Raw genomic sequence first — 26,276 nt, forward strand, 5'->3', positions numbered from 1 at the left:
TTCCCTCAGATTACACAGACCCACAAAGAATTAGAAAACAAATCAAATGTTGATAAACTCCCATATCTATTGGGTGAAATACCACAGTGTGCCATCACAGCAGCAAGATTTCTGACCTGTTGCCACAAGAAAAGGGACATTTATCTTTTTATTTTTATTTCACCTTTATTTAACCAGGTAGGCAAGTGGAAAACAAGTTCTCATTTACAATTGCGACCTGACCAAGATAAAGCAAAGCAGTTTGACACATATAACAACACACAGTTAGACATGGAGTAAAACAAACATACAGTCAATAATATAGTAGAAACATAAGTCTATATACAATGTGAGCAAATGAGGTGAGATAAGGGAGGTAAAGGCAAAAAAAGGCCATGGTGGCGAAGTACATACAATATAGCAAGTAAAACACTGTAATGGTAGATTTGCAGTGGAAGAAAGTGCAAAGTAGAAATAGAAATAATGGGGTGCAAAGGAGCAAAATAAATAAAAAAATACAGTAGGGGAAGAGGTAGTTCTTTGGGCTAAATTATAGGTGGGCTATGTACAGGTGCAGTGATCTGTGAGCTGCTCTGACAGCTGGTGCTTAAAGCTAGTGAGGGAGATAAGTGTTTCCAGTTTCAGAGATTTTTGTAGTTCGTTCCAGTCGTTGGCAGCAGAGAACTGGAAGGAGAGGCGGCCAAAGGAGGAATTGGCTTTGGGGGTGACCAGTGAGATATACCTGCTGGTGCGCATGGTACAGGTGGGTGCTGCTATGGTGACCAGCGAGCTGAGATAAGGGGGGACTTTACTTAGCAGGGTCTTGTAGATGACCTGGAGCCAGTGGGTTTGGCGACGAGTATGAAGCGAGGGCCAGCCAACGAGAGCGTACAGGTCGCAGTGGTGGGTAGTATATGGGGCTTTGGTGACAAAACGGATGGCACTGTGATAGACTGCATCCAATTTATTGAGTAGGGTATTGGAGGCTATTGTGTAAATGACATCGCCGAAGTCTAGGATCGGTAGTATGGTCAGTTTTACGAGGGTATGTTTGGCAGCATGAGTGAAGGATGCTTTGTTGCGAAATAGGAAGCCAATTCTAGATTTAACTTTGGATTGGAGATGTTTGATGTGAGTCTGGAAGGAGAGTTTACAGTCTAACCAGACACCTAGGTATTTGTAGTTGTCCACAAGTCAGAACCGTCCAGAGTAGTGATGCTGGACGGGCGGGCAGGTGCAGGCAGCGATTGGTTGAAGAGCATGAATTTAGTTTTACTTGTATTTAAGAGCAGTTGGAGGCCACGGAAGGAGAGTTGTATGGCATTGAAGCTTGTCTGGAGGGTTGTTAACACAGTGTCCAAAGAAGGGCCAGAAGTATACAGAATGGTGTCGTCTGTGTAAAGGTGGATCAGAGACTCACCTGCAGCAAGAGCGACATCATTGATGTATATAGAGAAGAGAGTCGGCCCAAGAATTGAACCTTGTGGCACCACCATAGAGACTGCCAGAGGTCCGGACATCAGGCCCTCCGATTTGACACACTGAACTCTATCAGAGAAGTAGTTGGTGAACCAGGCGAGGCAATCATTTGAGAAACCAAGACTATTGAGTGTGCCGATGAGGATGTGGTGATTGACAGAGTCGAAAGCCTTGGCCAGGTCAATGAATACGGCTGCACAGTATTGTTTCTTATCAATGGCGGTTAAGATATCGTTTAGGACCTTGAGTGTGGCTGAGGTGCACCCATGACCAGCTCTGAAACCAGATTGCATAGCGGAGAAGGTGTGGTGGGATTCGAAATGGTTGGTAATCTGTTTGTTGACTTGGCTTTCAAAGACCTTAGAAAGGCAGGGTAGGATAGATATAGGTCTGTAGCAGTTTGGGTCTAGAGTGTCTCCCCCTTTGAAGAGGGGGATGACCGCGGCTGCTTTCCAATCTTTGGGAATCTCAGATGATACGAAAGAGAGGTTGAACAGGCTAGTAATAAGGGTTGCAACAATTTCGGCAGATCATTTTAGAAAGAGAGGGTCCAGATTGTCTAGCCCGGCTGATTTGTAGGGGTCCAGATTTTGCAGCTCTTTCAGAACATCAGCTGACTGGATTTGGGAGAAGGAGAAATGGGGAAGGCTTGGGTGAGTTGCTGTGGGGGGTGCAGTGCTGTTGACCGGGGTAGGTTAGCCAGGTGGAAAGCATGGCCAGCCGTAGAAAAATGCTTATTGAAATTCTCAATTATAGTGGATTTATCGGTGGTGACAGAGTATCCTATCCTCAGTGCAGTGGGCAGCTGGGAGGAGGTGCTCTTATTCTCCATGGACTTTACAGTGTCCCAGAACTTTTTTGAGTTTGTGTTGCAGGAAGCAAATTTCTGCTTGAAAAAGCTAGCCTTGGCTTTTCTAACTGCCTGTGTATATTGGTTTCTAACTTCCCTGAAAAGTTGCGTATCACGGGGGCTGTTCGATGCTAATGCAGAACGCCACAGGATGTTTTGCATGCATGCATGAAACCAAGGCTATTACGGTTACAGAAGTCATCAAAAGAGAGCGCCTGGGGAATAGGAGTGGAGCTAGGCACTGCAGGGCCTGGATTAACCTCTACATCGCCAGAGGAACAGAGGAGGAGTAGGATAAGGTCTCATAAAAGCTATGAGAATTGGTCGTCTAGGACGTCCGGAACAGAGAGTAAAAGGAGCAGGTTTCTGGGGGCAATAAATTAGCTTCAAGGTGTAATGTACAGACAAAGGTATGGTAGGATGTGAATACAGTGGAGGTAAACCTAGGCATTGAGTGATGATGAGAGAGATATTGTCTCTAGAAACATCATTGAAACCAGAAGATGTCATAGCATGTGTGGGTGGAGGAACTGAGAGGTTGGATAAGGTATAATGAGCAGGGCTAGAGGCTCTACAGTGAAATAAGCCAATAAACACTAACCAGAACAGCAATGGACAAGGCATATTGACATTAAGGAGAGGCGTGCTTAGCCGAGTGATCATAAGGTTCCAGTGAGTAGTTGGTTGGGGTCACGGCGATTCAGACAGCTAGCCGGGCCATGGGTAGCAAGCTGACAGAAGATGGTCTGTTTTTAGCCACCTCGTGCGTTTCCGTCGGCAGATTAGTGGGGTTCCGTGTGGTAGAGGGGACCAGTCCAATTGGCAAAATAGTTATAGTTATAGTGGTCCAAGAAAATTGTCCGATAGACCTATTCAGATAGCAGCCGATAAGACAGCTAACGATTAGCGGTGTCATGACGTTGGCCTGTGGGTAAGGTTTATGACCCCCCCCCATAAATACCTTTCTCCCTTCCCCTCTCTGACCCTACTGAAGGACTGCTGTCCTGAAGGACTGCTGTCCTGTTAAACCTAGAGAGTCTGGGAACATCAAACAAATGGGGAAAGGAACCATATTTTGGTAATAAAACCAGTTGGAAATATGCTTTGGAACGTAATGAGTATGGATGTCAGTTCGTTGTTATCTGAGACATTATGACTGATGACAGGACGACATAAACTGTACCTGGGAAAGTATACACCCTCTAGTTATCAGAGTCACATGGAATTGTTATGCAATTGAAATGTTTGATATTGAAATTGTTTGTTAGGAGATTAAATGTAATTTTAGCTTCCAAATGAGAGAATTGGGTTTTCATAAGGAAAGTGCCCTGCTTGATCAGTGGCCCACCCCTGTGAAGAGGAGGGGTTATAAACAATGAAACACATCCTTCCACCCTCTCCACTATATAAGCCTTTGACGAAAAGATAACCAGGTTGTTCCAGTACGTAAGGTCTGCAGCCTCTACGTTAGAAGGACACACATGTCAAGAACAGAACTAAGCCAACCTCGGCGTGAGCTTTGGTTGTGAATGGTATGAACTTTGAGCTTATTCACTACAGAAGTGATACTTCCTAGCCGTTGAGTTAGCAGCGGACGCTGTAGACGTGGGCTAGGAAAGGACGGACGACGGATCCAGTCTAACAAACAGACGAAGATACCACCACGTATCCAATTTACCACCAGAGACATTCTCCCAAGGACAAGAAGATCTGTTGGCCAACCCGGCCAGCATCTACGACCAATTTACCGAAGCGCAGCTCAGAGTAAATATTTATTGCATTTTCCTTTTCCAAATGGGCGGTAATTTAGAATGCATAAGATAATGTATTTACGATAGCATAGCTGCTGTTTCTTCGTTCCTAAGTCTTCCCGCTCTTTCATTCAAGCCCAACCCCCTTTCCTTTGTGTAACCAGCCATGATACAGGTTCCGTCCACCAGGACGTTTTCTGTATGACATCATTGGTATTCTGTGTATATGTAATTCTGTGTGATTAGTTTAGGTATTTAGTAAATAAATAATTAAACCCAATTTTGTATTGCTGATTCAACTTGTTAGCCAGGGTTCGTGAAGATAACCAAGAATTTACAACTTTCATTATGAGACTGAAAATAAGATAAGGGTTAATATTGACTGCTATCGATGTAAAATATTACTAAGTATTTTAAGAGTTTATTCGGAAGATAACGGCTCTATAAACGTTCTTCCGTGGTGCCCCGACTTTCTAGTTAATTACATTTACATGATTAGCTTAATCAGGTAATATTAATTACAGAGAAAGAATTTTATAGGTTAGCATGTCATATCACTTAATCCGGCATAGCCAAAGACATGACAGCGGGCTGCAGATGGGCCTTCAGGTTACGTCGCGACGGAGGGGCCAGTTGGATAACACCCTTGGGCAGATAACGTCGGTAGTCCAGTCGTGAGGCCCGGTGGGGCTCCGCATCGGCAGTAAAACGGGTCCGGATAGGTGATTGTAGCCCAGGAGTGGCTGATGGAACTCTTCAGCTGGCTAGCTCCGGAATAATTGATGTTTGCTCCGGGACCGACGTTAGCCAATAGTCACTCGGATAGCAGCTAGCTAGCTGCAAGATCCAGGTGTGAATGTCCAGAGCTTGCGGTAGAAATCCGGGGATATGGAGAGAAAATAGGTCCGGTATGCTCTGGTCTGAGTCGCACTGTACAAAGCTGGCGATAGCTTTCCGAGCTAAAGGATAGCTGATGACCGCCAACCGTGGTTAGCTGAATTCTAACGTTAGCTAGTGAACTGGCTAACTTCTGGCTAGCTTCTGTTGTGGATTTCAGATTTGAGGTGAATAATACTTTTTTTAAACAATTGGTGAGGCGGATTGCAGGATAGTGTTTTGAAGTTGAGTTTTTAGAAAAAATATATATAAAAAGATATGCGAAGAAAATATGTAAATATATATATACACGTGACACGACAAGATGAGGACAAAGGATGTCTGACTGCTACGCCATCTTGGAGATGAAGTCAGTAAAGAACAAACACCATTGTAAATACAACCTATATTTATTTATTTTCCTTTTTGTACTATTTTGCACAACGCTACAACACTGTATATAGACATACTCTGACATTTGAAATGTCTTTATTCTTTTGTAACTTGTGTGAGTATAATATTTACTGTTCACTTTTTATTGTTTATTTCACTTTTGTTTTCCATTTCACTTGCTTTGGCAATGTAAACATATGTTTCCCATGACAATAAAGGCCCTTGAATTGAATTGAATTTAATTTAATTGAATTGAATTGAATTGAGAGAGAGAGAGAGAGAGAGAGAGAGAGAGGCAGGGAGAGAAAGAGAGAGATGAGAGAGGGAGAGAGAGGCAGGGAGAGAAAGAGAGAGATGAGAGAGGGAGAGAGAGGCAGGGAGAGAGAAACAGAGCCAGAGAGACAGAGAGAAGGAGATGCTTGTTTCTGCAGCTCTGTATTTCATGACAGAGAGAGCCCATTGCACATGAACCTGATGCGTTGTCATAAAAATACCAGGAGAACAAAGATGGGACTAGTTCTGTCTGTGCCATGGCAAGCAGTGCTGTGGCTCTCTCTCCCACATATGAGTGCTCTCTCTCCCCCTCTTTCTCTCTGTCCATCACTCTCTCGCTCTCTCCCACTCTCTCCCAGATGTTTCTGGCTGACCTCAGGCTTAGAGGCCAACCACACTCACCTCTCTCTCACAGACTCTGTGGCCCAGGCTGCCCAGTAGGATAGGCTCCACAACAGGGCTAAATCCAGACTGGGACTGAGCTCTGAGCAACCATCTCTGACCACTGTGTTAAAGGTCATGAGTGGGCAGTACAGTAACAGAGTACAATACGGGGTATATCCACGGAGTAGGCAGTATAGTATATCCACGGAGTAGGCATTATGGTATATCCTGGAGTAGGCATTATGGTATCTCATGGAGTAGGCAGTATGGTATATCATGGAGTAGGCATTATGGTATATCATGGAGAAGGCAGTATGGTATATCATGGAGTAGGCAGTATGGTATGTCATGGAGAAGGCAGTATAGTATATCCATGTACGCAGTAGCATCACCACACACCAGAGTTTAGTCCCTTAAAGTAAACACCGGTGGGGGGTGATGATGTGTGGCAGCTGAATGTGGTAGATACTAACTAGCATACTCCCACATGTACTCAGCAGTTGTTGTGCTAGGGCTCAAGTGGATAGGATATCAAACCCAAATGAGTTCGTACTCTGTTTCCAGAGATTGCCCTAAATAACTAGTGAGTCATTCACCTCACAATAGAATAGACCACTGTCGTCACAACCTCCAACATCATCATAGCCCTATAAACCCCTGAAAGTAGGCTACCTGCTTGTCATTCTTCTCCCAAACAAGATGGGGTTTATAGGCTACAGTGCCTTCCCTAAGGATAACATCTGTCCAATCAGTGGCACCGAATAAAATATCTGCCATTTTACAAGTGACAGGTGTGCTGACTCTGTCTCCTATGAACCCAGCCTGTCTGTCTGTCTGTCTGTCTGTCTGTCTGTCTGTCTGTCTGTCTGTCTGTCTGTCTGTCTGTCTGTCTCCTATGAACCCTGTCTGTCTGTCTGTCTGTCTGTCTGTCTGTCTGTCTGTCTGTCTGTCTGTCTGTCTGTCTGTCTCCTATGAACCCAGCCTGTCTGTCTGTCTGTCTGTCTGTCTGTCTGTCTGTCTGTCTGTCTGTCTGTCTGTCTGTCTGTCTGTCTGTCTGTCTGTCTCCTATGAACCCTGTCTGTCTGTCTGTCTGTCTGTCTGTCTGTCTGTCTGTCTGTCTGTCTGTCTGTCTGTCTGTCTGTCTGTCTGTCTGTCTGTCTGTCTCCTATGAACCCATTGTGTCTGTCTGTGTGTCTGTCTGTGTGTCTGTCTGTGCCCCAGCTAGAGTAAAGACACTGTGTTGTGTTTGTCTGTCCTAGTGTGAGTTTATACGGTCATATGTCTATACCAGTGGAGGCTGGTGGGAGGAGCTATAGGAGGATGGGCTACTTGTAATGACTGGAATGGAATTAATGGAAAGTACAAAACACATCAAACCTATTGAAACCACTTTTTGACTCCGTTCCATTCATTCCATTCCAACCGTTACAATGAACCTGTCCTCCTATAGCTTCTCCCACCAGCCTCCTCTGGTATGTACAGTAGGTCAGTTCTATTCCTGTCTCAATGGCTCAGATGTGCTTCCCTATCCAGAATACTATACGTTGTAAACAGGGCCCACTTGTTGCATCAATCTCTCAATCTCTCCACACCATCCTCTTGTCTGAGAGCTCTCCTGAAAGCTGCGTTCTTGGGTCTGTCTGACCCAGTGGGGTCTTTCTGGGTTTCTTGGCTGGCCCTTGGATATGGTTTATGTGTTCTGCTGTTTAAAGCCTGAGCAGTGCTAGTCATCCTTTACATTTGATGGAATCGTTGGTAATAAAGGCATGAAAGCGAGGGAGTGGATGTTCTTGTCAAAGGAAAGAGTGCAGGTATATTGAGTTAATCGTTAGACCGACAGAAGATGCTCATACATTTACCAGTTCTCTAACAATGAGATGGATAGAGACAGGAAATTAAGGGCATAGCGTTTAGACTTCATAATAAAAAAAAGTGAACATGTCACATGACTGTCTACAGAAATGATTGTTGGATATTGGTTATGACAACCAGAACTTGTGAAAATGTGTTTGTGAAAGGTTCTTCTCCAGTATTGAGGCAGCACTGATCCAGAGGTGCCTGTCTGTGTATCTGTCTGTTGGTTTGTCGGTTCTTGGGGTGAAAAGACTAACCCTGTAGATTCCAGGCTTGCCTCTGTGTCAGAGCCCAGAACATCATTCCTCTCTCTCCCCACGGAAAAGGGAGGAGATTCTAGGTGATTATAGCCATTCATATTTTACTACCTCAGTAATTATTGTCATTTTGAGATCAGAACATCCCTGTGGCTATTCCAGTACCATGTACTGACAGAGGTTAGTTGGACAAAGTCACACAGCTGCAGGATACAGAACATTATAAAAGTGATACAGCTTTCATCTTATTCAGTAATCAGGTTTTACCTGCTCAAAAGCTTGTACGTGAAAGAAGCCTCAGGTAAGAGGCAAGACTGAAAGGTCAGGAATGTGGTTGATGACCTCAGCTGCACCCTAGCCTTGCTCTCTCTCTCTCTCTCTCTCTCTCTCTCTCTCTCTCTGTGAGGTACTAGTTTCACGTTGCCAGTGTAACAGAGGTGGTTCAGTTAATTATGCATACATAATGAGTAACCGTGCATAAGATCTGTAAGACTTGTGTAAGCTAAGGCTTTAGCTCAACAGGCTAACACAGTATTGTGGTGCACGGGAGTTCCTGGGTTTGAACCTTCGGTCGCTCACATCAGACTCCATAGTAAGGTGATCAGGGTTCAGAAGGTACTGTATATTTTTACATTTTGGTCATTTAGCAGACTCTCTTAAACGGCTTACAGAATAACTTCCTCTATATGACTGTCTGGCTGTATACCAGTTGTTGGCTGCTGGGATTTGTCTCCCATTGGTATTTCATCTCTTATGCCTCCTGATCTCTGCTTTGTTTGGTATTGTTCCTTTCCCTGGATGTTTTATTTATTACAACACTTTATGCATCGTGTGTCATCACCTTCCGTTCTGCCAGCCATAGATTTGGCTTGGCAAACCTCTCAGTGAATGACAAATGAATCAGCCCGTCGATGCTGAAGTCTGTGCCATCTTCTCTCTGGGAAGAAGAAGAAGGTTTTGAAGTTAACAGGATTCCAGAGTCGGGGTCCAGTTCCATTTCCACCCAACAGAATACCTAGTTTCCTCTCTTTTCCACTTTGTGTTTTTCTTCTTCTCCCTCTTCTCAAATACAGTGATGTTTAAAAAAAAAGGACCATACTTTGCGGGCACTTATCTGTGCCAGCTGGTATGGAACTAATCTGAGCTGAGCTATTTCTCATTAAAGGAGGGCCTCTTTGGGAGGCGCGCCGGTGTGCGGACTGCGGACAGGGGAAAGAGCTGTCTGTTTCTGCAGAAGGGCTTCATTTTGTGGCGGGCAGGAATAACTCCCTGACAGTTTTATTGCAGGCCGGACTTCAGGCCTGAGATGAGGCGCACAGAGCCTTTGTGCAAACGCCACTGATACACTGTGGAGGAATGTTGACTACCATGCCATCTCTGATTGGCTTGGCGTCTGGCCCCTCTATCCCCCCTCCTAAAACATACTCCTCTAGCATTAGTGCTAAAACTCTGGCAGCCTCCTGGCTGATGAGGAAAATCACTGTCCTTGTTGTAGCATGAAGTGGAACCAGGAAGTGGATCATCAAGTGGCCTCCTGAGTGGCGCAACATCACTACAGCCACCCTGGTTCGAATCCAGGCTGTATCACAACCGGCTGTGATTGGGAGTCCCATAGGGCGGCGGACAATTGGCCCAGCGTTGTCCGGGTTTGGCCGGTGTATGCCGTCATTGTAAATAAGAATTCATTCTTGACTGACTTGCCTAGTTAAATAAAGGTGACACATCAGTGACACACTGTTTTGTCAGCAATGGTTGATTCTGACCCAGACTTTATTGATGATCATGTGTCATTTGACGTTTTACTTTATTATTTGATCATTTCTGTAGAAAGCTATTTATTTATTTATCTATGTATTTATTTAGCAAAGTTAATGAGCAGATAACCATCTTACATCCAAGAATAAAACACAATAAATGACTGACTGGAAATCCAGACGGTTGATTCACGATCAGCACTCTAACATGAAAGTGGAGCTACGGTGTTTTAGCAAGGGGAACAGTGTGATGAGTAACCTACATAACTGTTCTCCCCTCTCCACCCTCCAGTGATCAGAGCCCACATCTCAACTCTGAATCATCGTCACCATGGTTACGAACCTGTCGAAACCTGCCGATACCTGCATGCCGCAGGAGGCTTTGATTTTCCCACACATGGTGTAGACTAAAGAGGAGAGTCATCAGGACAGGCAGCGCCCCTACCTCAGCAGAAACATGGTGATAGGGACGGTGATGGGGGCATGGTGCCTACTGGCAGAGAGACTGATGAATCTGCTGATTTACTTGCACGACATACAGTATCCGGGCTACCTGCCATAAGGGCCCATGTTCACAAAGCATCTCAGAGTAGGAGCGCTGATCTAGGATCAGGTCTTCCCTGCCCATATTATCTTATAAATTCTGATTTAAAAAAAAATATGATCCTAGATCAGCAATCTAGCGCTTCTATGGACCCAGATCTCCTTCTGAAAGAAGAGCATGCTGGTAATGTGGTAGGATTGTGTTGCCATGGGTAAAATAAAGAAATGTTGTTCCCTACAACACTCATATCATCAGGGGAGAATGTGTCCACTGTCTCCTGGCATCCAGCTCAACTTTACAGGACTCTGGTGATGTAAGGAGTGAAACAGTAACCAGTAGACTGACTTACTGTATACTGTAGACCCCAACCGTTTGTATGACAGCAACATCCCCCTTTACTTCGTCATTTTTTCATGTTGAGTCAACATGGCAAAATTCCCCTGTACAACATCGTACAGTAAACCATTTTTTGGGGTATGTGACATTTCTTTACCATGATGCATAGGGCCGCGTATCGGTGTGCCCCTGTAAATATTTCCTCACTTCACTGCAGATTTATATCTGGTGGGTGTTAAAACCAGTAGGTCACTGGGACACCCTCTTTTAAAAGACCAGGAGTAATCTGTGTCCCGATCTCAGCCGTGTATGGCTTTGAGTGTTTCTGGATGTGTGTTTCCTCTCCTCCAGCATGGAACACTCCAGCCCTGTGTTCCATCATAATCTAGATCTCTACAGGATAGAAGAAAGAGAGTTCTACTGATGGAACACTCCAGCCCTGTGTTCCATCATAATCTAGATCTCTACAGGATGGAAGAAAGAGAGTTCTACTGATGGAACACTCCAGCCCTGTGTTCCATCATAATCTAGATCTCTACAGGATGGAAGAAAGAGAGTTCTACTGATGGAACACTCCAGCCCTGTGTTCCATCATAATCTAGATCTCTACAGGATAGAAGAAAGAGAGTTCTAATGGCCTGGATTGTATTGTTTTGGTTCATTATATGTCTACCCAGGGTGCATCATCATCATCAGATGTAGGCTATATTCACAGACTCCCTGAGTGAATGTGAACACAGCTGAGTGTCCTGGAACACATCTGAGTCAGCACATCCCACAACATTCGTCCTGGACCACAGCAATACATAGTTTTCCTCAACAGTGTGTATGTACATGCGTGTGTGCGTGGTGTGTGTGTGTGTGCGCTCGTGTGTGTGTGTGTGTATGCGTGGTGTGTGTGCGTGCGTGTATGCATGGTGTGTGTGCGTGGTATGTGTGTGTGTGTATCTGTGGTGTGTGTATGCATGGTGTGTGTGTGTGTATGCATGGTGTTTGTGTGTGCGTGTATGCATGGTGTGTGTGTGCATGTGTGGTGTGTGTGTGAATGTGTGGTGTGTGCATGTATGCGTGGTGTGTGTGTGCGTGTATGCGTGGTGTGTGTGTGCATGTATGCGTGGTGTGTGTATGTGTATGCGTGGTGTGTGTATGTGTATGCGTGGTGTGTGTGTGTGTGTGTGTATGCGTGGTGTGTGTGTGTATGTGTGGTGTGTGTGTGCGTGTATGCGTGGTGTGTGTGTATGCGTGGTGTGTGTGTATGCGTGTATGCGTGGTGTGTGTGTGAGTGTATGCGTGGTGTGTGTGTGCGTGTATGCGTGGTGTGTGTATGCATGGTGTGTGTGTGTGTGTGTGTGTATGAGTGGGTGTGTGTGTATGCGTGGTGTTTGTGTATGCGTGTATGCGTGTTGTGTGTGTGAGTGTATGCGTGGTGCGTGGTGTGTGTGTGCATGTGTATGCGTGGTGTGTGTGCGTGGTGTGAGTGCATGTATGCGTGGTGTGTGCATGTATGCGTGGTGTGTGTACACGATGTGTGAAGTCCTTGCATTAATGCTTTTCTGTGGGGTTGGGTGTTGTCTAAGTCTCTGCTGGTGGACTAGTGCTGTCTGACGTGTGTGTTGAGAGAGAGAGAGAGAGAGAGAGAGAGAGAGAGAGAGACAGAGAGAGAGAGAGAGAGAGAGAGAGAGAGAGAGAGAGAGAGAGCTGGTTGACACACACACACATAAACACACACACACACTCAGACCTTCAGCTGGGAAGGGATTTAATCTGTGACTGAAAACAACAATGATGAATAGAGGTCTGTTGCTGTGCTGTGAATCTCAAACATATGCCCCGTCCACCATCCAGCCAAGAAACTGTGTGTTTCTCACCCTTCTGAATAGAATCAGGGCCAGCTGTTTGTATAGACAGATCCCTCATAGACGTGAGAGGTTTCAACGGACAGCGTTGTGTTAGGGTCTATGTTCATGACTCATAATCTCACATGCACATGCACACACAGACACACACACACTTAAACACCAACAGTCAGGAATATATCAAACTCTCCAGTGCCACAATGATCAGGACAGCGATGGAATTTGAAGGAGTTCTGTTGTTAGGCAGTAGAGCAACATGACAGAATATATGTTATAATGAGTTCTGTTGTTAGGCCGTAGAGCAACATGACAGAATATATGTTGTAATGAGTTCTGTTGTTAAGCAGTAGAGCAACATGACAGAATATATGTTGTAATGAGTTCTGTTGTTAGGCCGTAGAGCAACATGACAGAATATATGTTGTAATGAGTTCTGTTAGGCCGTAGATCAACATGACAGAATATATGTTATAATGAGTTCTGTTAGGCCGTAGAGCAACATGACAGAATATATATTATAATGAGTTCTGTTGTTAGGCCGTAGAGCAACATGACAGAATATATGTTGTAATGAGTTCTGTTGTTAGGCCGTAGAGCAACATGACAGAATATATATTGTAATGAGTTCTGTTGTTAGGCCGTAGAGCAACATGACAGAATATATGTTTTAATGAGTTCTGTTGTTAGGCCGTAGAGCAACATGACAGAATATATGTTGTAATGAGTTCTGTTGTTAAGCAGTAGAGCAACATGACAGAATATATGTTATAATGAATTCTGTTAGGCCATAGAGCAACATGACAGAATATATGTTGTAATGAGTTCTGTTAGGCCGTAGAGCAACATGACAGAATATATGTTGTAATGAGTACTGTTGTTAAGCAGTAGAGCAACAGGACAGAATATATGTTATAATGAATTCTGTTAGGCCATAGAGCAACATGACAGAATATATGTTATTATGAGTTCTGTTGTTAAGCAGTAGAGCAACATGACAGAATATATGTTATAATGAGTTCTGTTGTTAGGCCGTAGAGCAACATGACAGAATATATGTTGTAATGAGTTCTGTTAGGCCGTAGAGCAACATGACAGAATATATGTTATAATGAGTTCTGTTATTAAGCAGTAGAGCAACATGACAGAATATATGTTGTAATGAGTTCTGTTGTTAGGCCGTAGAGCAACATGACAGAATATATGTTGTAATGAGTTCTGTTGTTAGGCCGTAGAGCAACATGACAGAATATATGTGTCGTGACGTTGTATTAGTTAATGTGACGACTGTTGCTCATCGAATGATTAACGGTTTATAATTGCGTGATTAAATGAATTAAGCAATGAATCAAGCAATTATTAACTCATTAACCTGGGGCACCATGGGAACATTGTTTTGATTGAGTTTCTATTTCCCAAATTAACTCAAAGGATATCAGAATATCGATTTTACCACAGTCGCTAAATTAATCAATTTCCTCTACAGTCTCATTCTGAGCGTCGCATAATCCGGGAATCTGCACGGACCCGGGCTTCACCAATGAATTTACCACACCAATCTTAGTTGATTATTTATTTACTAGCAAGCTAAAATGATGATAAAAATACACATACACAAAACACAGTCTAGCTATTGATTAGGACTTAGTATAACGGGCCAACACACTATGGCGCGTGTTACCCAAAATGGGGATTTAAAAGAGAGAGAAACAAAGAAAGTACACGAGAGAAATATACATTTGGGTTCATTTGTCAGCTATGCTTATTTAAAACCTAGCCTTGCCCCGAACTGCCGCTCTTATGGGTCAGAATATAATGATGTAATTACGTGTTGGAGGTCTCAGGTGGGAAGCTCCGCGTGGGTCCTTTAGGCTTCTCAATGACGCACTTCTCCGGCGCAACTCTCTGGTTGTCCTCACGATGTCAGTGTCCTTCTTGGCTTAGTGGTCTGATCCCTCGCGGTCTTCTGAGGACAGACAGCTCTGTAGCTCAGAGCTCACAGCGTCGGACTCGAACGGTGAAGATACCACGATTTGATGGAGTGGAGACTGGGTGGTTCGGCTTGAATTCACCCGCTTAGACACAGCTACTCGTCCGTAGCTCGTGTAGAAAAAGATTTCTTTGTCTTCAACCTTGTGTTTCGTTTTGGGGCTCGTCGACTTTGTTAGACCTTCGCTGCAGCTTGGGGTCAATTAGTCTCCTATGTTAATTCTTCACTCTCCTGTCTTATACCCTCGGGTCAGAAGTGGGTGTAACCGCCTTTAGGGCAATTCTCTGGGTGGACCAAGTAAAGGGGCAAGGCCTAGATTTGACTAAAAATCCAATTTTAGACACTAACTTCACATTTCATCTTTACCAAAACATTCTGTTTGATTTGGATATTTTCCACACAACGTACAATGTATAAACATCAGGCATATACTGGGAAAACTCTTAAAGGTACAATGTTTTCATAATAACGTCATCTCTTAATCTTTAAAAACAATACAAAAGTTACATACATTTTAATATTCCACCTCTCGTCATGACCACCATTGTGGCTGACGGAAACCATTGTTCCAAAGTCCCTTTATTGCATGTTTAATGTTCTGAGGCCAGTTCTCCATTGTTAGGACAAAGGAATTTCTCTGTGGCCTAAGGTTTATTATGGGCATGAGGTGTCATAAAACCCCCACATCTTCAGACCCCTAGATCTCTCCTCCTCTGTTGGGGGTTTGGGAGATAATCTGTAAAGTGGTGGTCTCCTGTACCCTGACCTGATCAGGACAGTCATGACATATGTTATAATGAGTTCAGTTGTTAGGCAGTAGAGCAACATGACAGAATATATGTTATAATGAGTTCTGTTTGGCCGTAGAGCAACATGACAGAATATATGTTACAATGAGTTCTGTTGTTAGGCTGTAGAGCAACATGACAGAATATATGTTACAATGAGTTCTGTTGTTAGGCTGTAGAGCAACATGACAGAATATATCTTGTAATGAGTTCTGTTGTTAGGCTGTAGAGCAACATGACAGAATATATGTTGTAATGAGTTCTGTTGTTAGGCCGTAGAGCAACATGACAGAATATATGTTGTAATGAGTTCTGTTGTTAAGCAGTAGAGCAACATGACAGAATATATGTTATAATGAGTTCTGTTCGGCCGTAGAGCAACATGACAGAATATATGTTATAATGTGTTCTGTTCGGCCGTAGAGCAACATGACAGAATATATGTTATAATGAGTTCTGTTGTTAGGCCGTAGATCAACATGACAGAATATATGATATAATGAGTTCTGTTGTTAGGCCGTAGAGCAACATGACAGAATATACGTTATAATGAGTTCTGTTGTTAGGCCGTAGAGCAACATGACAGAATATATGTTATAATGAGTTCTGTTGTTAGGCCGTAGATCAACATGACAGAATATATGTTATGAGTTCTGTTAGGGCGTAGATCAACATGACAGAATATATGTTATGAGTTCTGTTAGGGCGTAGATCAACATGACAGAATATATGTTATAATGAGTTCTGTTGTTAGGCCGTAGAGCAACATGACAGAATATATGTTGTAATGAGTTCTGTTGTTAGGCCGTAGAGCAACATGACAGAATATATGCTGTAATGAGTTCTGTTGTTAGGCCGTAGGGCAACATGACAGAATATATGTTATAATGAGTTCTGTTGTTAGGCCGTAGAGCAACATGACAGAATATATGTTATAATGAGTTCTGTTGTTAGGCCGTAGAGCAACATGACAGAATATATGTTATAATGAGTTCTGTTGTTAGGCCGTAGAGCAACATGACAGAATATATGTTATAATGAGTTCTGTTAGGCCGTAGGGCAACATGACAGAATATATGTTATAATGAGTTCTGTTGTTAGGCCGTAGGGTAACATGACAGAATATATGTTATAATGAGTTCTGTTGTTAGGCCGTAGAGCAACATGACAGAATATATGTTATAATGAGTTCTGTTGTTAGGCCGTAGGGCAACATGACAGAATATATGTTATAATGAATTCTGTTGTTAGGCCGTAGAGCAACATGACAGAATATATGTTATAATGAATTCTGTTGTTAGGCCGTAGGGCAACATGACAGAATATATGTTATAATGAGTTCTGTTGTTAGGCCGTAGAGCAACATGACAGAATATATGTTGTAATGAGTTCTGTTGTTAAGCAGTAGGGCAACATGACAGAATATATGTTGTAATGAGTTCTGTTGTTAGGCCGTAGATCAACATGACAGAATATATGTTATAATGAGCTCTGTTGTTAGGCCGTAGAGCAACATGACAGAATATATGTTGTAATGAGTTCTGTTTTTAAGCAGTAGGGCAACATGACAGAATATATGTTTTAATGAGTTCTGTTGTTAGGCCGTAGATCAACATGACAGAATATATGTTATAATGAGTTCTGTTGTTAAGCAGTAGAGCAACATGACAGAATATGTTATAATGAGTTCTGTTGTTAGGCCGTAGAGCAACATGACAGAATATATGTTATAATGAGTTCTGTTGTTAGGCCGTAGAGCAACATGACAGAATATATGTTATAATGAGTTCTGTTGTTAGGCCGTAGAGCAACATGACAGAATATATGTTATAATGAGTTCTGTTAGGCCGTAGAGCAACATGACAGAATATATGACACCACAGGGCAAAGTGTTACTGATGAGACCCCTGCCTGTTACGGTGAAAGGTGTGTGTGTGTGTGCATGTGTGTGCGCGAGCGTGTGCGTGTGTGTGTGTGTGTGTGTGTGTGTGTGTGTGTGTGTGTGTGTGTGTGTGTGTGTGTGTGTGTGTGTGTGTGTGTGTGTGTGTGTGTGTGTGTGTGTGTGTGTGTGTGTGTGTGTGTGTGATTGTGCACAGGGGTCAGCAGAGTGGTCAGAGGTCATTGGAGACCATCTGTGTTCATGACAGAGGAAAACATGAGTTAGGAAGAAGAAAGGCAAATGCAGGGAGAGAGAGAAAGAGAGAGAGAAAGAAGGACAGAGAAAATGTATTGAGAGATGGTTGGGAGAGAGATAAAGAGGACTGTCACAGAAAGAAAGGCAGACAGACAGAAATGTAGGAAGCGAGAGATAGAGGTAGAGCTGAAAGAGGGAGAGAGGGAGATGGTGGGCTGAGAGAGAGAGAGAGCAAGAGAGGTAGAGATGAAACAGAGAGAAAGAGGGGAGAGGAGAGAGGTAGAGACTGCAGTAGGGTATGGTGTATGTTGCTATCTGCAGCAGTGACATAGCTTTTGCTGAGTCAGAGTAGAGACTCTCCAAGCAGCAGCAGCCTGTGTGGTAGTGGTACGTTTACCTGCAGCACTGCGTCATAATAGACTGGAGTCACGCTCTACTGCTCAACACTGCCACCCAATGGTGAGACAAGAAACAACAGCTGAGATGCAATGCCATGTTGAAAGATCTCAACATACCCTGATAGGATGAGAAAGCCTAAGAGTTGTTGGAACTAATGCAATGTACCAAGAGGCCTCATAACCATACCAACTAGCAACGAGTCCTGTTCTTTTGGAAACCCTTCAGCCTTTGCACTACAGCATTACACATTGACTGTATCTATGTGTTGGCGAGCTGACCTGTGTGGTCTGGCTATGGTGCATAAGTCAGTCAGTGTAGTAGTCAGTCACAGTATTATACCATCTATATGGTAGTAGTGGCTTTGCACAGAGGAGACAGAGTCAGTTCTGTCAGCAGGAAAAGTCCAGTGTTTTCTAACTCTTCACAGATGTGCTTCTCTGAACTACAGTCTACTCTCCTCACTGGCACAGAGCAACTAGCCCTGGGTAACTAGCCCAGAGCAACTAGCCAAACTATTACTGGACAAGATGTGTATTAGCATTAATGAAATGTGACCCAATGTGACCCAATATACTACCCAATATACTAAAGGTTATAATTCATATACTAAAGATTATAGGTCATATACTAAAGGTTATAGGTCATATACTAAAGAGTATAGGTCATATACTAAAGGTTATAGTTCATATACTAAAGGTTATAGAAGGTTATAGTTCATATACTAAAGATTATAGTTCATATACTAAAGGTTATAGAAGGTTATAGTTCATATACTAAAGATTATAGTTCATATACTAAAGGTTATAACTCATATACTAAAGATTATAGTTCATATACTAAAGGTTATAGAAGGTTATAGTTCATATACTAAAGGTTATAGTTCATATACTAAAGGTTATAGTTCATATCCTAAAGATTATAGTTCATATGCTAAAGGTTATAGTTCATATACTAAAGATTATAGTTCATATACTAAAGATTATAGTTCATATACTAAAGGTTATAGAAGGTTATAGTTCATATACTAAAGGTTATAGTTCATATACTAAAGGTTATACAAGGTTATAGTTCATACACTAAAGGTTATAGTTCATATACTAAAGATTATAGAAGGTTATAGTTCATATACTAAAGGTTATAGTTCATATACTAAAGATTATAGTTCATATACTAAAGGTTATAGAAGGTTATAGTTCATATACTAAAGGTTATAGTTCATATACTAAAGGTTATAGAAGGTTATAGTTCATATACTAAAGGTTATACAAGGTTATAGTTCATACACTAAAGGTTATAGTTCATATACTAAAGGTTATAGAAGGTTATAGTTCATATACTAAAGGTTATAGTTCATATACTAAAGGTTATAGTTCATATACTAAAGGTTATACAAGGTTATAGTTCATATACTAAAGGTTATAGTTCATATACTAAAGGTTATAGGTCATATACTAAAGGCTATAATTCATATACTAAAGGTTATAGTTCATATACTAAAGGTTATAGAAGGTTATAGTTCATAAACTAAAGGTTATAGTTCATATACTAAAGGTTATAGTTCATATACTAAAGGCTATAATTCATATACTAAAGGTTATAGTTCATATACTAAAGGTTATAGTTCATATCTGGGGCGGCAGGTAGCCTAGTGGTTAGGTCGTTGGACTAGTAATTGAAAGGTTGCAAGATTGAATCCTCGAGCTGACAAGGTAAAAATCTGACACAGGTTTTCACTCACACATGCAGGGTTATCTCTCCAATCGCTTGGACAATAAGTCTTTGCTTAGTTAGCTTTTTCCTTGAGTCATTGACATGGAAAAGTACCACAGCTGTGTGTGACTGTAAACTGATCCTTTCTCTCTCTCTTTCTCTTCTTTCTCTTCTTTTAGAGAAACTCTACAACTCAAATGGACGAGAGCTGAGGAGAGCCCTGTTTTCCCTCAAGCAGATCTTTCAGGTAATGTTCCCCTCCCTTTTGTCTTAGCAGCAGCCTGAGAATGTCAGATTCATTAATACTGCAGTCTACTAATGGCTCTTGTTTATCATTAACTATCACACATTCTCCCATATCACACACACACACACACACACGTGTATGCACATATGCACGAGTGTGTTGGACACACACACACACGAATGCTTTGTACAGCAAGTGCTCATACAAACATACGTAACACAAACACACACGCTGTACAGTAATATTTTCCCTAGCTATCTGAACAGGGCTGTGCAGTGAGAGTAGACTGCCTCCGTGGCAGCTATGCTATGCTGTACTCTGCTGTGCTCAGGTCCATGCTTGGCCAGAGCCCTGCTTCACACACTGGGGCTGGCTGGCCTGGCAGGGAATCACTGTGGAGGCTAGAGGGGGAGTGTTAAACATCACTTCAGGAGACCGTTGGAAGGAAAAGTGAGCTACAGATGTTGACAGAGAAATGCAGGAATAGATCAGGACGTCTCACTGTGGCTGTGCACACTTGGAATGACTAGGTCAGGTTTGGAGGAAGTGCATGTTACCACACACACACACACACACACACAAGCAATTGCACTCGAGTAACCTCTCCCCTAAAGAGCTTGTATCAATATAGTGCATCCATGTGTTTGGATGAAGAAACCCTGTTAAAATGTTGTCTGCTGCAGGTCTATACCTAAATGTTATCAGAAGGTACAGTGTCTCCAGCTCTGTGCTCACAGACTGTATAATATTTCAGTTCCAGCCCAGCTGTGTGTGTCTGGAACTTTCTCTCTCTGTGTGAGTACACACTTGTATACACAGTGGTTTTGCCAAATGACTGGGCTCTCCATCATTGATGCATGTAGAAGCTGTCCTGGAAACACTCTGGTGTGTATTCCTATGAGGGAGGAGAGCTCTAAGACTGACCACCCAACAGTACACACACACACACACACACACACACACACACACACACACACACACACACACACACACACACACACACACACACACACACACACCTCTCTCTCCCCCTCACTCCCCACCTGAGCACTAGCTCCTAGCCTAGCGTTGCATAACCCACTCCGAAGCCTGATGAAAACCTCCCTCCTGTACCTAAATGACTGAGCCGTCGACAGGTGTGAAAGCCACAGGCGGTTTTGTCGTCTAGGAGAAGAACATAAAGTGCAGGATTTGGCAAGCGGACATGAGGCTCTGCAAATAAAGTACTACTGTAACATGCTGAAATATAGGAGACAATCTCAGCAGAAATATACAAATATGACAGGGTCATTCACTATGTATTTCAGGGTTATGATAATACTGTGTTTTTCATTATATTCCATGTCCCAGTATCGAAGTACTGCTACAGTGGTCTTAGTTGTCCTCTTCAATATTGTAAGACATTTGTCTACTATTAAGTCAAAACGTCTTGGATAAACAGTCCACTAATGTAGCTCATGTAGCTCTCCCAAGGCCTTTTGATATTACAAAACTGGACAGGCTGCCAATGAAACATTGTGTGGTGACATCAAAGTGTAAGAAATAGCACTGAGCTCAGATCAGTTGGTTCAGTATAAAGAAATAGCACTGAGCTCAGATCAGTTGGTTCAGTATAAAGAAATAGCACTGAGCTCAGATCAGTTGGTTCAGTATAAAGAAATAGCACTGAGCTCAGATCAGTTGGTTCAGTATAAAGAAATAGCACTGAGCTCAGATCAGTTGGTTCAGTATAAAGAAATAGCACTGAGCTCAGATCAGTTGGTTCAGTATAAAGAAATAGCACTGAGCTCAGATCAGTTGGTTCAGTATAAAGAAATAGCACTGAGCTCAGATCATATGGTTCAGTATAAAGAAATAGCACTGAGCTCAGATCAGATGGTTCAGTATAAAGAAATAGCACTGAGCTCAGATCAGTTGGTTCAGTATAAAGAAATAGCACTGAGCTCAGGTCAGTTGGTTCAGTATAAAGAAATAGCACTGAGCTCAGATCAGATGGTTCAGTATAAAGAAATAGCACTGAGCTCAGATCAGTTGGTTCAGTATAAAGAAATAGCACTGAGCTCAGATCAGATGGTTCAGAATAAAGAAATAGCACTGAGCTCAGATCAGTTGGTTCAGTATAAAGTGCTCTCCCAGTGGGTGTTTGGCAACATGCTAACTCTACAGTCTTTGTTCCAAATAGCACCCTGTTCCCTTTATAGTGCACTACTTTTGACCAGGGCCTCATAGGACTCTAGTCAAAAGTAGTGCACTACATAGGGAATAGGGTGCCATTTGGGACTGAAGAAAGCTGGGAGCCTGTTGTTCAGAAATACATTCATCTAATTGGATCAATTAGATTAGAGCTAATGGTGTTATAGTAGGGTTATAGCCCCAGAGTTGAAGGTTATTCAACAGGGCCCCATGCCTCTTGTGTGTAGTAAGGCACTCCTGATCTAGTAATTAAAGGGCTTCTCCATCCACAGTTCCCTAGACACATTGTCTACATTGAATTTCACTCCTGAGGAGTATTTTCCTTCCCAGTATCCACTGGGCCTAATACACAAGGTCAAAACGAATTCCTTCCTATTGTAATATTCTGTTCAGAAGGTATTTTGATGTCTGGGGGGTGCACGTGTAGGTTTGTCCTAACACTAACCAACTCATCATCAAGCTTGGATTATTTCAATCAGCTGTGTAGTGCTAGGAGGAAAAACTAAATGTGCTCTCAGGAGGTGGTGGGCAAGACAGAGTTTGGGAAACACTTCCCTATACTGGATTTATGTATTTTTTTATTTAACCTTTATTTAACTAGGCAAGTGAGTTAAGAACAAATTCTTATTTATAATGACGGCCTACCACGGCCAAACCCAGACAACGCTGGGTGAATTGTGCACCGCCCTATGGGACTCCCAATTACGGCCAGTTGTGATACAGCCTGGAATTGAACCAGGGTGTCTATAGTGACACCTCTAGCACTGAGATGCAGTGCCTTAGACCACTGCGCCACTCGGGAGCCCAAGGCTACTATTTCACAGCTAAGACTCAACAACCCTGATGTAATGAATTTGTTTGGTGTGAACCCAGAGTTTCCCCATCACTTTAGCCAGGATCTAAGATGGAAGGGGCTGTGGTCTGGGTCAGTAATACTGTCACAACTTCCGCCCAAGTCGGTTCCTCTCCTAGTTCGGGCGGCGGTCGGCGTCGCTGGTCTTCTAGCCATCGCCGATCCACTTTTCATTTTCCTTTTGTTTTGTCTTGTTTTCCCACACACCTGGTCTCATTTCCCTCATTACATGTTGTGTATTTAACCCTCTGTTCCCCCCATGTCTTTGTGCGGAATTGTTTATTGTAAGTACATGTGCACGTTTTCTCTGGTGCGTGACGGGTTTTGTACCCATTTCTTTGTTGTTCTGGTTTCCGGTGGTTTTAATGAATAAAACTGCTCCGTTGATTACCCAGTTTAGCTCTCCTGCACCTGACTTCCCTGCCGCCAGTTACGCACTCCCTGACAAATACCAAATCAGCAATACGAAGAGTGCTCACTCACTCACTCACTCACTCACTCACTCACTCACTCACTCAGTCACCCTCGGAGTAGTTCATTTGTGCCTAACCATTCATTAAGCGAGGACAGCAATGCTCTTAGCACCTCTCTGTCACTAATTGGATGAGCTCTTTCTGTTAGCCGACAACAGGCACTTAGCAACCGATGTTTAAGGCAGCTACAAAATACAGGGTTGCCATGAGAACAGGAAATGAGGTGCTTGGAGCATGATGGGTAATTTGTCCCTGGTGAAAGTAACGCACAACATACTTAGTCTTACTTGCTGTCATGGAAATATGTGTTATCAAGGATACCATAAATCTCTTTAATGAAATGTAATGCTTGTATTTCCATACAGTGTGTAGTAAATGAATGTTACTGCAAACAATAATAAATAATGCCTATACTTGGCAAAGTTTAAAGGTCATTATTATACTGTAGATAAAAACATGAAACCTACAAGGGCTCATAAATGTCTTTCAAGGGCTTTATAGATTTGTGGTGTCAAAAAAACACTCTCATATAACTTCCTAATCCTTGTCCCATTATGCTAAATCATACACAGGCTTTGTCCCAAATGCTGCCCTATTCCCTATATAGTGCACTACTATTGCGTTAAAATAGGGAATAGGGTGCTATTTAGGACTCATCCATAGAATCACTGCTACTCATAGCACAGGACCAATCTCTAGTCGTCTGTGTTTATGTGTTAGCTGTGTGTCTCAGTGACAGAGGGACGGTGACCACGTCCCCAATGGCACCCTATTCCCTATATAGTGGACTCATTTTGACCAGGGCTCATAGGGTGCCATGTATGATGTGTCAGAGTCAGGCGTAAACTGCTCGTCTCTCTGTTCCTCAGGATGACAAGGACCTGGTCCATGAGTTTGTGGTGTCTGAAGGACTGACATGTCTAATCAAGGTTGGAGCTGAAGCAGACCAGAACTACCAGAATTACATCCTTAGGGGTATGTACAGACCAGTAGTAACTCACACATACGCACGCACGCTCGCTCGCTCGCACACACACACACAACCACACACACAGCTCTGTCTCCTCTCCCGGTCCCCCACCCCTCTCTCTACGGCGGCCTGGGAGAAAATTAGAGTTAAGTGCCTTGCTCAGAGATGGTATCAATCAGAGATGGTATCAATCAGATGGTATCAATCAGTGATGGTATTAATCAGATGGTATCAATCAGTGATGGTATCAATCAGAGATGGTATCAATCAGGATGGTATCAATCAGGGACGATATCAATCAATCAACATATTGACACTTTGGGTTAGGCCAGTCTCCATAAACCTACCCAGGACCACCACATGTGTCTACATTCTCCATTTAAATGAATGGTTTGGCTTGGTGGTGACACACACACACACACACACACACACACACACACACACACACACACACACACACACACACACACACACACACACACACACACACACACACACACACACACACACACACACACTAGACCAATAAGGCATCTGGTTATTAATGTATCTGTCCTTTGTCCGTGGAGGTCAAAGGTTGACCATGTTAAAGTGTGTGTGTGTGCGTGTGCGTGTGCGTGTGTGTGTGTGCATTGAGGTCTAGCTGTGTTTAGAGGTTAGGTAGTGATGGTAGGGGGACTGGGAGTGGTCAACACACCCACCTACAAGGTCACAGCTATTATTTAACAGGGGGATCCGTTGCTATGGGGCAGGTCACACATGCTTAAGCACCCAATAAAAGTCCTGGCAGGATGTTGCAGTTCATAAAACTAATTTCCCTCTCTCTCTTTCTCTCTCTTTCTCTCTCTGTCTCTCTAACACTCATTCTCCTTTTTTAGCCTCTCTCTCTCTGTCTCTCTCTCTGTCTCTCTCTCTCTCTCTGTCTCTCTCTCTGTCTCTCTCTCTCTCTGTCTCTCTCTCTGTCTCTCTCTCTGTCTCTCTCTCTGTCTCTGTCTCTCTGTCTCTGTCTCTCTCACTGTCTCTCTCTCTGTCTCTCTCTCTGTCTCTGTCTCTCTCTCTCTGTCGCTCTCTGTCTCTCTCTCTGTCGCTCTCTGTCTCGCTCTCTCTCTCTCTCGCTCTCCTTCTTCAGCCTCTCTCTTTGGAATAAAATACGTTTTGTTGCTTTATTGAGGATTAAGTCAGGGAGACTTTATTAATGACTTTGGGCCGTGATACAGGCTTGGAACTTAAACGATGTCTGAAGAAGACTGATGCTTCAATACATTTTGGGTTACACAGCCCAGACACCTCTTTGACTTTGCTATTCATTTATTACATTTAGCTTAAACAAGAGCCATATCTCATCTCATTGTGAAACAACACCGTAAACCACCTTCATTAGCTGGTATGGTTCACATGTTATGCCTAAATCACATCATGGTCTCCACATGTTCATTCAATTAAGTTGAACATTATCCAACATGTTTCCTCTGTCTGTGGGACTTGTTACTTCCTGACCTGTTTGAATCAGAATAAATCAAAGGGGTCAGAGAGGATGACTGTGACACAACACTGATATAACTCTTCTGGGCTGGCTGTCAATGTGGCCTACAACCCCTCACTGACCTCATTGTATGGTTAGGGATTTGACTTTGACCCCAGCATCTCCCTTTTTAACTTGGTCTCTGAGTCAGATAGATAAATCACACGTTGTTGCCTCTCAATGTACAAACAAGCCACAGAGAGAAGGGGATAAGGACAGAGAGAGGGGGGATTAGAGAGAGAGGTGCTGAGAAAGAGAGAGGGGGAGAGAGAGGGAGAGAAAGGAAGAGAGAGAGGGGTGAGAGAGTGAGACAGCAAGGAAAGAGAGAGGGAGAAAGAGGGAGAGAAAGGAAGAGAGAAGGGAGAGAGAGATATGCAAGGAAAGAGAGAAGGGAAGAGAGAGAGAGGGGGAGAA

At 43.0% G+C, this 26,276-nt stretch overlaps 1 protein-coding gene across 1 annotated transcript in view; it reads left to right on the plus strand.

Annotated features, from left to right (window-relative positions):
- The window catches only part of LOC115177013 (FH1/FH2 domain-containing protein 3), a 227,461-nt gene that overhangs the window by 136,379 nt on the left and 64,806 nt on the right, over positions 1-26,276 (plus strand). Inside the window, exons 4-5 of the mRNA XM_029737456.1 lie at positions 19,784-19,851; positions 24,240-24,345. Of these exons, the coding sequence (XP_029593316.1) occupies positions 19,784-19,851; positions 24,240-24,345 (174 nt within the window). The remainder of the gene's footprint in view (positions 1-19,783; positions 19,852-24,239; positions 24,346-26,276) is intronic.

This window comes from Salmo trutta, chromosome 37, assembly GCF_901001165.1.
Source record: "Salmo trutta chromosome 37, fSalTru1.1, whole genome shotgun sequence".
NCBI classification, from domain to species: Eukaryota; Metazoa; Chordata; class Actinopteri; order Salmoniformes; family Salmonidae; genus Salmo; species Salmo trutta.